We start from the raw sequence: 11,637 nt of genomic DNA, 5'->3' as shown, positions 1-11,637 counted from the left end.
GAAACATAGAAAGTTAGGAAATTAATAAATAATAAGCATATTGCATGATTGTGGTGTATAAATACAAGCAGTTGGATTAAAAAGAAAAACCTATATTTTTTTTAATACCTCCATTACATGCCCTTGTAATATTAAACCAACACTTTCACGACAAAATTGTCTAGACATGGGACTCAAGAATGACATGGTCAAAATTGGTGTGAAATTGTCAAATACGAATATTGAAGAGAATATATACCATTAATGTCATTAAGTTAGTGATTATTACATGGACAAACGTGACTTAAAACTTAAAAGTAGCTCATGAATGGATAATGAAGTGGAGTGTATTTAGAGCATGAGTTGCTATCATCATAAACTTGATTGAAGTATCCACTGACCCTAACAATTGGTTTTCTCATGCTCCACTAGAAGTTCATCCATCAAAACTTTGTGAACAAACAAGCATTCTTTTATGAATGGTTGTTCAAATTTTCATCATTGTGCATATCATATTGGTTTTTGATTCCTTAGCTCAATTGTCTGGGAACCTAGCTGTTATCCTGCCACTTAAAAAAGATTGCTTTTGTGAGTGCCATCATATTCGTCTCCAATTTGCTGAATATTATAATCCCCTTTTCTGGCCCAAAAGAATTTGTGAACTTGGTTTTAGTCTGGTGGACTGGTGAGAAGGGGAAGATGCTTGGTGACTAAATCGGTCAGTAGATTGGGCCTCACTTCCTAATTCACTTTGGCAAGCATTTTCAATCATTGACTCATAAAAGTGGTAAAACTTGTTCTGACAATTGTTTATAAGATGCGTTATCTTTGGTGATGATTTGTAAATTTCAGTGATGACAATTTATGAGCTCCACGAAGTCTTAAAAACATGTTGCGAATTATCATAATAATAGAGGCAATCTTATTGATGATCGAACTATAATGTAGTCGACGAACTAAAATGTAGTCGACTAGCTTAAGTAATTTCCCTACTTAAATTCAAAGCAATAAAGGAGACATAGACAACAATTCGTCAACTTTGTATCAATGATTCAGACATTCAGTGTAGTGTGATCGATATGCAAAATAATGATTAATTTTTTGTCAGCTAATGGAAAATAGGAGTAATAATTCATCTGCAAAGCTTCTTCTAATAGGACAATGCATGGCACCTGTTATTTACTGATAAAACACAACAAAAACAAGGTTTTTTCTTTTTTCTTTTTTTGAGGAGGGAAAATAAATTACAACTTAAACTCCTTACTACAATCCGAACTAAACTGATCAAAATTAAAAGCAAACAAAGCTGATAGATATGTGTGGGTGATTATGTTTCGAAAATCCAGAATATAAATTGAATAATAGATAGGAAGCAGCCCATGCAACTCTATTATTTGATGCATAAAATCAACCCCTCTTTCTTGATGCGCATAAAATCCCCAACTCTATATTCTGATGTGCATGCCAACAATTAGCAAATCTTGTGGGATGCGTGAAAAGAATCAATCTCGTGCTTAACTTCTGATATTTCATCATCTTGTTTTTTGTATTTGTTTTGCATGCTTTGCTCGGTTAAAGCTAATTAATCTTTATATATATCTACATGATTTTGAACTTTCAATATGCATAAAGTACTCATTATATTAGGGTTTAGGGTTTAGATCCTAAGTACTCACATTTTACTAGCACAAAAAATGTATAAGTAGATTGGATTCAAATATACAGAGGGTGCTAGCGTTATTGATAGCTCTCACTCAAATTTTTATTTATGGAAAACAAATTGATATGTTCTGATATTTTTGTTATTGATAAGAGGCAAGATGCTTGCTATAATAGATTGAAGAGATTAAGACAATAGTATATCACTCATAGGTTCGCTAATTGCTAGATTGTACAAAGTTAGGTACTTTCCAACCTGTGACTTTTGGAATGCAGACCTTGGTGATGCACCTTCTTTCTCTTGGAGAAGAATTCTTGCAGGAAGACCTGTTTTCAAAGCGGGCTGTAGATGGCGAATTGGCGATGGTCTGAGTGTGAATATCTGGCAAGATCAATGGGTTCCCAACTGTTCACAATATCTCATTCAGCGCCCTATGCCTTCTCCGGTTGAGGTAGTAGCTGGTCTCATTGATGCATCGACGAGAACATGGCTTCCAAATATGGTACACTCTGTTTTTCACCCTACAGTTGCTACTAAAGTGCTCAGCATCCCACTTAGTCAACATAGCACTCATGATAGACATTATTGGCACTTAGAACGAAGGGGCTGGTTCACAGTTAAAAGTGCGTATTGGATTGCTCGTGGACAAGTTTTAGGTAATGCTCTTGCGTCTTCATCTATTGGAGATCCTTTTAAGGAGTTGTGGAGAAAACTTTGGAAGGCTAATGTTCCTGGGAAGGTCCGAATTTGTGTGTGGAGGGCCTGCTGCAATTTGTTACCTACACGAGAACGGTTAATGACTAAGGGATATGAAGGTGACCTTCAGTGCCTCTTGTGCAATCATCCAGTATTCCAGTTGAAGATGCAGCTCATCTTTTTTGTAAGTGTCCTACGGCCTCCATCTTGCTTTCTCAGCCTCCTTTTCACCTTCAACACTCACTGCTTCCTCAACTCCACTTCAAAGAATGGATGTTGGAGCAGGCTATGCATCTTAAAGGAAAAGTCTTTGACAGCCTATTGATGCTCATTTGGGGTCTATGGAATAATAGAAACACTAAATTATGGGAGAATACTGAGTGCAGTTCCTCATATATTCTACTCGGATGTATGACCTGGTTGGAAGAATTCCAAAGGTCGAGAGCTTCTAATGCAGCACCGAAACACTCTATCACCAAGATTTGGAAGCCAGCAGAGGCACCTATGCTTAAACTGAATGTGGATGGTGCATTTGTGCCTCACCTAACTAAGGGTGGAATTGGAGGTATTCTTCGAACCTCCAGTGGAGCAGTTTGTGCAGCTTTTCATAAGACTGCTCAATATGTTAGCTCTGCTGTCCATATTGAGCTCCTTGCTATACAGTCTGGTTTGGAATTCATAAAGCAACACAATTATCAGTCAGTATGTATTGAAACCGATTGCCAACTTGCAGTCCACGACATCACCAGTTTATGTCCAGTTCTCAATGAGTATGGGCCTTTGATTGACGACATTCAACACAGCTGGAAAAGCTTGCAGCAAGTTCAAATATGTTTTTCTCCCGAACTTGTAATCAAATTGCTCATAGACTAGCTAGTTTGGCATTCGAGTCTGAGCAGTGTGTTGACTGGTTCAACCACACTCCAGAATGTATCCGTGATCTTGTAAACAAGGAGCTACCACCTCCCACTTAACTCAATAAAGTTCAGTCCCTTTTCATAAAAAAAAAAAAAAAAAGTTCACTAATTACTTAAATATTTATTGGTAGGTCTCTTTATATGTGTACGTTGTTCGAAAATATTACTCAATAATTATTTATTTTAAATAATAAGTTAAAAAAATTACAAATGCCTAACAAAGAAACATGCAAACTTCTAATTTTGCATTCAAAATAAAAAACTCATCGGTGTTTCACCATATATACACAAGCAAAGTGCTTTACTAAAATGATTCCTTTTTGGAGTTTTTGCCCATACCCCATAGATACTAGAATGCTATACAATCTACATACATATAGGACCCATTTCACATGGATGTTAGACTTTATATGTTTAGCATGCATCATACTATATGGTTCTCCAAGCTTCATTATTTCCTCTTCTACGATGATCAACATGTGGGGTGTCGTCTGTCGATCACCATAATCCCTTATACAAATTTGTTTCCCTCCTCACCATGTGCTGGTATGGGATCGATCTATGCATCACTTTCTTGAATGTTAATGGGAATTAGTAAATTAGCTAATACCTATTGGATATTTGTGAATCTTTCCCCAATCTATGGGTCGGTATCCCTTAATCCTCCTATTCTTGTTTTTTCAGTAGCAGAAAAGTTGATTTGTAGGACTAGTAGGAGTAGCTAGCATCTATATATTCTGAAATTGAAGCAGCTAGGTAGAGATCTTAGACAGGTTGAATTAAAAGGAAAGAAAGGGAGATGTTAGTTATACTAATAATTGAGATATATATGTATCTTAAGCTATCTCTATCCCCATATAAGCACATGGTTTGATGCCTTGGAGAAAATTAGCCAACCACCAATACGAAAAGTAAACCACCCGGCCGAAACAAATTAATCTTTAAAGATAACCACCTAACAAAACATAAAAATCCAACCAAACTTAAGAAAACTTGCAAATAAAGACAAACAGATCGACCTAGCTTTACTCCTAACTAAAGAAATGTAACATATATTCCATGGCCAATTAATTAGTTTCGAGAATTTACATGTATCATGTATGGCTCCTTGTTCTGCGAGGTTAGCTAACTTAATAAGGCGGCACTTAATTGATTGTGAAGAACATGCCAATCACATCCTTGATTTACAACTGATAATATTTATTAATCATAAAGCTCAACTATTGACTTACTTTTCCAATATTTATTGAAATGCTTCTAACATGGAACAAGATGAGTTTAGAGAATTAATTAGCACATAAGGAAATGTAAGGTATCACTTGAAATACTTCAAAGAAATAAAGCGATATTAACATTCGGAAAAAGCAAATTAGTGTGTGATTTCTTTATGCTTGTGATATAGAGTAAGACGAGCGTAGTGAATATTTTTGTGTAAATGTTAAATACAAAGTGTTAGATGAAATGTCTCAAAGAAACTATAACAATATTAATAATTCAAAAAAACGAGTATGCGTGCCTATTTCTTTAGGAAAATGATTTGTGGCCTCAATCCTAATTGCCATGTCATGTCACCTACACACATGCATCACCTATTTGTCAAATCATGTCATGTAATTCTTGAGTAAAAAGACTATCTTATCGTTCCAAAATCTAATAGCTCTAAATTATTTTAGTTTTCATCTAAAAATAAAATATATTATTTTGGTTTTCTTTTTCTTGTTATATATATAATTATATATATATATATATATAATTCATCAACAAAAAAATTATATACAAATGTGTCTGTGTGTATAAATATAATATATATAATTCGTACATAAATTTATATATGTATATTCGATGTAGAATTAATAATTTAATATGGTATAAACATATATATATATATATATATATTAATGTCATAATTCTAACCCACAAATATTTTTTTTAAAAATTTTGATTAAAAAAAAAAGTCAAATTTAAAATTGATTCCACAAAAATGGAAAATATATATATTAATATCTTAATTATAACCCATCAAATTTGGTAAATTGAAGTAATATTCAACTCTTTTAATAAATGAATTTAATAAAATTAATGGAAGATTAGTTTACCTTACACTAACAAGTTAATTAGAAAAGTCAAAAATTAAATTGGATCCACTAAAATGGAAATAAAATGTATTGAAATCGTAATTAAAACCTATGAAATCTGTTAATTGAAGAGGTAAGAAAATATCATTAATAAATTGAATTGATAAAAGTCTAGATTCCATCATTTCAAAATTTCTCGATAATTTAATATTGTCTCATCCAAACGCAACATTAGGAAGTGTTCCTTAAAGGTAAAGTGAGACTTCATTAATACAACAGTTCATTTATTTTTACATGAAAAAACAATCATAATGTTATTAATATTATGTAGAAATTCAATGAACAATAGGTGTATAACACAGCAATAATCAAAGAAAAAGTGCAATTAAGGAAGGTGTAAAATAGAAGTCATCGTCCACATTAACATTAAAGTCAGCTAACATGTCTTACATGAACAAATAAGTAATAAGTAGCTAATAATGAGCCAGTAAAGTTTACTGGGGACTTTTCCCTAATGACATATTTACACTGAAATAGAAATCATCATCCACACTGTAATTTAAAGTCAGCTAACATGTCTTACAGTAACAAATAAGTACTAAGTAGCCAATGACGAGCCAGTAGATCGAGTTCACTGGAGACCTTTACCTAATGGCATATTCACACTTAAATAGAAGCCATCATCTACTGAAACTGAAAGAACTAACATGTCTTGCACAAACAAGTAAGTATTAAGTAACCAATGATGAGGTAGTAGGGTTCACTTGAGACCTTTACCTAATGGCATATTCATACTTAAATATAAGCCATCATCTACTGAAACTGAAAGAGTTAACATGTCTTGTACGAACAAGTAAGTATTAAGTAGCCAAAGATGAGCTGGTCAAGTTTACTGAGGATCTTTTTCTAATGACATAGTTACACTAAAATAGAAGTCATCATCAACATTGTCTTACAGTAACAACTAAGTACTAAGTAGCCAATAATGAGCTAGTAAAGTTCAATGGGGACCCTTTCCTAATGACATAATTACACTAAAATAGATGTCATCATCCATACTAAAATTTAAAGTTAGCTAGCATGTCTTACACGAACAATAAGTACTAAATAGCTAATAATGAGCCAGTAAAGTTTACTGGAGACCTTTCCCGAATGACATATTCACACTAAAATAGAAGCCATCATCTACTGAAACTGAAAGAACTAACATGTCTTGCACGAACAAGTAAGTATTAAGTAGCCAATGATGAGGTAGTAAAGTTCACTGGAGACCTTTACTTAATGGCATATTCACACTTAAATATAAGCCATCATCTACTGAAACTGAAAGAGTTAACATGTCTTGTACGAACAAGTAAGTATTAAGTAGCCAATGATGAGCTGGTCAAGTTTACTGAGGATCTTTTTCTAATGACATAGTTACACTAAAATAGAAGTCATCATCCACATTGTCTTACAGTAACAAATAAGTACTAAGTAGCCAATAATGAGCTAGTAAAGTTCAATGGGGACCCTTTCCTAATGACATAATTACACTAAAATAGATGTCATCATCCATACTAAAATTTAAAGTTAGCTAGCATGTCTTACACGAACAATAAGTACTAAATAGCTAATAATGAGCCAGTAAAGTTTACTGGAGATCTTTCCCGAATGACATATTCACACTAAAATAGAAGCCATCATCCATTGAAACTTAAAATAAGCTAGTGTGTCTTGCACGAACCAGTAAGTACTAAGTAGTCAATAGTAAAGTTCAACGGGGAATCTTTCCCTAATAACATATTCACACTAAAATTAAAGCCATATATCATTCACATTGAAATTGAAAGTCAGCTAAATACTAACATGTCTTATACGAACAAAAAAGTACTAAATAGCTAATAATGAACAAGTAGAGTTCATTGGGAACTTTTTTCTAATGACATATTTACACTAAAATAGAAGCTATCATTCACATTTAAAAATCATTATTGTCTATTGAAAAATTTGGGATCAACAAAACAAGTATACTTTCAAAAATTAATTTCCTCATGTGCAATATATTGTATTCCATATTAAGCAATTTCTTTTCAGATATCAACTTCCCAATCAATTTAGATATCTAGGTTTTCAATCACCAGATTTTATGAGTTAAAATTATGATTTAAATACATTTTCTTTCCATTTTTGTGAATCCAATTTAATTTTTGACTTTTCAAATTAACTTGTTAATGTAAGGTAACTAATCTTCCATTAATTTTATTAAATTTATTTATTAAAAGATTTAAATATTACTTCAATTTATCAGATTTCATGGATTATAATTACGATATTAATATATATATATATATATATATACACACCACATTAATTCTCCATCGAAAATATATAAATCTTTTGGACGAATTTTATATATATATATACGTACACACCCATACTTTGTTTGAATATGTATAATGAAAAAAAATCTAAAATAATGAAAAAGAGAGAAAGGAAAAAACACCAAACAATATTTTTCTTAGAAGAAAGTCAAAATAATTTAGAGCCATTATATATTCAACAACATATATATATAGATATATATATATATATATATTTTGACGAATTATAGATAAATATATATATATTCAAAAAAATATATAAATATAAATTTTTTTAGACGAATTATATATATATATAATATAAAAAAATGTATCTTTTATAGAATAAAGCTAAAATAATTTAGAGCCATTAGATTTTAAAAGAATAAGATATTCTTTTTATTCAAGAATGACATGATATGATTTGACAAATTAGTGAGGTGTACAGGTGACATGGCTTGACACCTAGGATTGAGGCCACAAATTTTAAGCCTCATTGAGGCCTAAGATTTGTGGCCTCAAATCCTAGGTGTCATGTCATGTAAGCAAATATAAATTTTATTTTAATTTCACATAATATATCTTGTCACATCATACTATTGCAACACCAACTCTACCCTTTTATACTTCCTTTTAGATATTAGGGGGTGAATTACTTACAATAATGAATTTAATTAGGTAACGAAAAAAAAGATAAGCTATTAATTATGTATTAATTTAAGAGATATGTCTACAAATTCTTTGACCAATATTTTTCTTAATTTAATTAAATTCTTTCCTATATTTTTTCTTTCCAAATAGTATTAATATATTGAATCAGGTATCAAGAAATAGGCATTAACTTTTCTTTCCAAACATTGATTAATTTCATCCAAACTAGCATTAATAAATTGATTTTGGAAAATACATATGTCTAAAAATTTCATGTTAGTAGCGGCCATTAATTATCATCTACAATTTAAATATATGGAGGAAAAATTAAAAAAAAATAATAAACTCAAATATAACATTTAAACCCTAGCTACATAAAGAGAAGAAATGAACAAAAGAATATATATATAATCGTATGAATATGTATTTTTCACACTATATATATTTTCAAAATTTACAAGAATCCAACAAAGGTTGAATTCATATACATGGGTTAAGCAAATCTATTGTGATCGAATGTATGTGCAAATCCATTGACTGAATTACATGAAATTTTTCTATTCTTGATTGGAGAAAAAAATTGTTATTGAAATCTAAGCATGAGTATAATGAAAAGAAAAAATGTAAGAAAAAAAAAAAACTAAAATATTTTTTAGAAAGCCAAAATAACATAGTCATTAGATTCAAGAGTTACATAGCATGATTTGACAAATAGTTTATGTGTGTAGGTGACATGCCATGACACCTAAAATTGAGGCCATAAATCTTAAACCTCAATGAGGCCACAAATCATTTTCCATTCTTTATCTCTTCCTATAAAGTAAGATTCGGGAATCTGTCACTACATACTAGCTTTTAGAGAAGTACTACTAGTATTTCAAACCATGAACTCAATTAAGAATGTAATTAGTTTGGAAATTAAGTACTTAATTTCGCAATTGGTTTTTAGTTCTGTGGTATTGGCCCGCCAATCAAGCAAGCGTGTTCCCAAGCACCCACTCCCATGTGCATTGGGCACCTCCATCATCATAAAATAACCAGAAGAAACCATATACTCCATATATTGTCCCCCTCGTGTAATAATCTCATTCGCCACCCACCATTACCAGTCTTACTTTTTGCAACACAGTTTCGGGCGGCTTGTACTTTAGCCATAACCATATTTAAATCTTTGCCATAATTAATCTATATATTTCTTCATTTCTGCACAGCTCCCACCTTATGTAATTAACCAATTCCAACACTTCTCTCCTCAAAGAAACTTTCAGAGCTAGCCAGAGAGCGCTCAGAGCAAAAGAGAGAGAGGCAGAGAGCTAAAGCTAAGCTAAGCTAGGAACTTGAAGATGATGAAGCTGAGGTCAAAGAGGTTCTGCAGAAGCTTCAGCAGCTCTAAGATTAAGGCGGGGACTGATCAGAAGGGTCAGTTTGAAGCTAAGGCCATCAAGGTTGATGGTGAAATCAAGTGGGAGCTTCGACCGGGAGGCATGCTTGTTCAGAGGAGGGAGACTCAAAACGCCGGAGAGGGCATGATCACCGTTAAGGTCTCCACTGTTTCGCAGTGGCATGACATCTCCGTCGAACCCACTTCTACTTTCGGTAAGCTTTTTGCGACTCTTTATTACATTGAAGGGCAACGAACTATATATATATATGACTTAAAATCTTATATCCCAATCGATCTTAACCCTTATGCTAGTGGAGCTACTCATTGGAGAACAAGAAAATTGCTACCTTTAAGACTCTATTACATCCACAACATCATTTTAATTTACACCCCACTAATTGAATTATCAAAAATGTTAAAGAGAACTATATATTTAGCTAGTCCATATCCCCTAGGGAGAAATATCACTTTGGTCATCGAACTATGGCTTGCTCGACACTTTGGTCATCCAACTTTTAAAAACTTCATTTTGGTCATCGAACTATATAACCGTATATCACTTTGGTCATTCCGTCAATTTCCTCCGTTTTCTCTGTTAATTCCAGGGGTATTTTTGGAGATGAAATGTTTTACCCATCATTTTTATAACTTAATCCAATTTTCCCCGCCTAAACATAACTTCATCCAATTTTGCCAACTTTTCCCTCCTTTTATTCATGCATTCATCATCATCAGTAATCAAAGCATACAACAAAGAAAAATAATCGAGTCAGAGAATGATTCGAAGTAAGGGAATATAAGAGGAAGAAAAATATTGATTTAATAAATCAAGGAATTATAAAAGGAGGGAAAAGTTGGCAAAATTAGATGAAGTTTTATGTTTAGGCGGAAAAAGTTGGATTAAATTATAAAAATGGTGAGTAAACATTTAAATCTCCAAAATACCCTTGGAGTTAACAGAAAAAACAAACGGAATGACCAAAGTGATATGTGATGATATAGTTCGATGACCAAAATGAAGTTTTTAAAAGTTGGATGACCAAAGTGTCGAGCGAGCCATAGTTCGATGACCAAAGTGATATTTCTGCCTATCCCCTAAACCAACCAACTTTCCATTAAACTAATAGAATTTTTGGTTAACTAGGCTCTCGGCTCCCTTTTACCATGTTGATTATGTTATTGAACATCTTACGTATTCTAATCATAACTCATTTTCACACATTTCTTGTAATTCAGGGTGCACGCCTAACTCAAATAGTTTACTTAGTTTGCTAATTAGTTTCGAATATATAATTTGTTTTGCAGGCGAATTAAAAATGATACTGTCATTGGTGATGGGTATGGAGGCAAGAGAGCAAAGGCTGTTGTACAAGGGGAAAGAGAGAGAGGATGGTGAATACCTACACATGGTTGGTGTTAGAGACAAAGAGAAGGTGTTGTTACTCCAAGATCCAGCTATGAAGGAGATGAAGCAGATGCTTCATGGAAATAACATTGCAACTTCTACTTGCAGTCGCACCATTAGTGTATGATTGATCTAGTATCATCAATAATGACTTGATATTTTAACATATTAATGGAAACCAATTAATCTCCTCCATCAGTTACTAACCAGAAAATCAAAAGTTTGTACGGCTAATAGCTAGCGACTTTGATGTTCGTGTGTCATTGTGTTGGTTCTACTTGCAATGCTTGAACGATTAATGACATAATTTCCTCTATTCTTAGTGTGTTTATAACAAATTATGTTGTCGCTTTCATTTTTATGTACGCATTATTGAACGAAAACACAAAATACGGTTATACTTTTGATTAATTAATAGATTACACATTCGATAACATTGAATATTATAATATAAATTATCATGTTCGTAAATAAAGATGATGCACTTAAATCAAGAAATTATATATTACCTATGCGTACATAATGACA

General features: G+C 32.4%; 1 protein-coding gene across 1 annotated transcript; it reads left to right on the top strand.

The window, feature by feature from the left end:
- Nucleotides 1–9,414: 9,414 nt before the first annotated feature.
- On the top strand, nt 9,415–11,425 carry LOC112189350 (BAG family molecular chaperone regulator 3). Its single transcript, XM_024328663.2, has 2 exons — nt 9,415–9,916; nt 11,010–11,425. Exons 1-2 carry the CDS (start codon nt 9,664–9,666, stop codon nt 11,234–11,236), a joined length of 480 nt encoding a protein of 159 aa, XP_024184431.1. The 5' UTR covers nt 9,415–9,663; the 3' UTR covers nt 11,237–11,425.
- Nucleotides 11,426–11,637: the final 212 nt, after the last annotated feature.

This window comes from Rosa chinensis, chromosome 2 (assembly GCF_002994745.2).
Source record: "Rosa chinensis cultivar Old Blush chromosome 2, RchiOBHm-V2, whole genome shotgun sequence".
NCBI lineage: Eukaryota > Viridiplantae > Streptophyta > Magnoliopsida > Rosales > Rosaceae > Rosa > Rosa chinensis.
Note: the sequence above shows the minus strand (reverse complement) of the source record. Positions and strands in the feature narration are given on the sequence as shown.

Excerpts from the sequence above, each read along its gene's own strand:
- LOC112189350 (XM_024328663.2), top strand. The coding sequence starts at position 9,664 with ATGATGAAGCTGAGGTCAAAGAGGTTCTGCAGAAGCTTCAGCAGCTCT. Across the intron at positions 9,917-11,009 it reads CGAACCCACTTCTACTTTCG|GCGAATTAAAAATGATACTG; the intron begins GTAAGCTTTTTG and ends TTTGTTTTGCAG.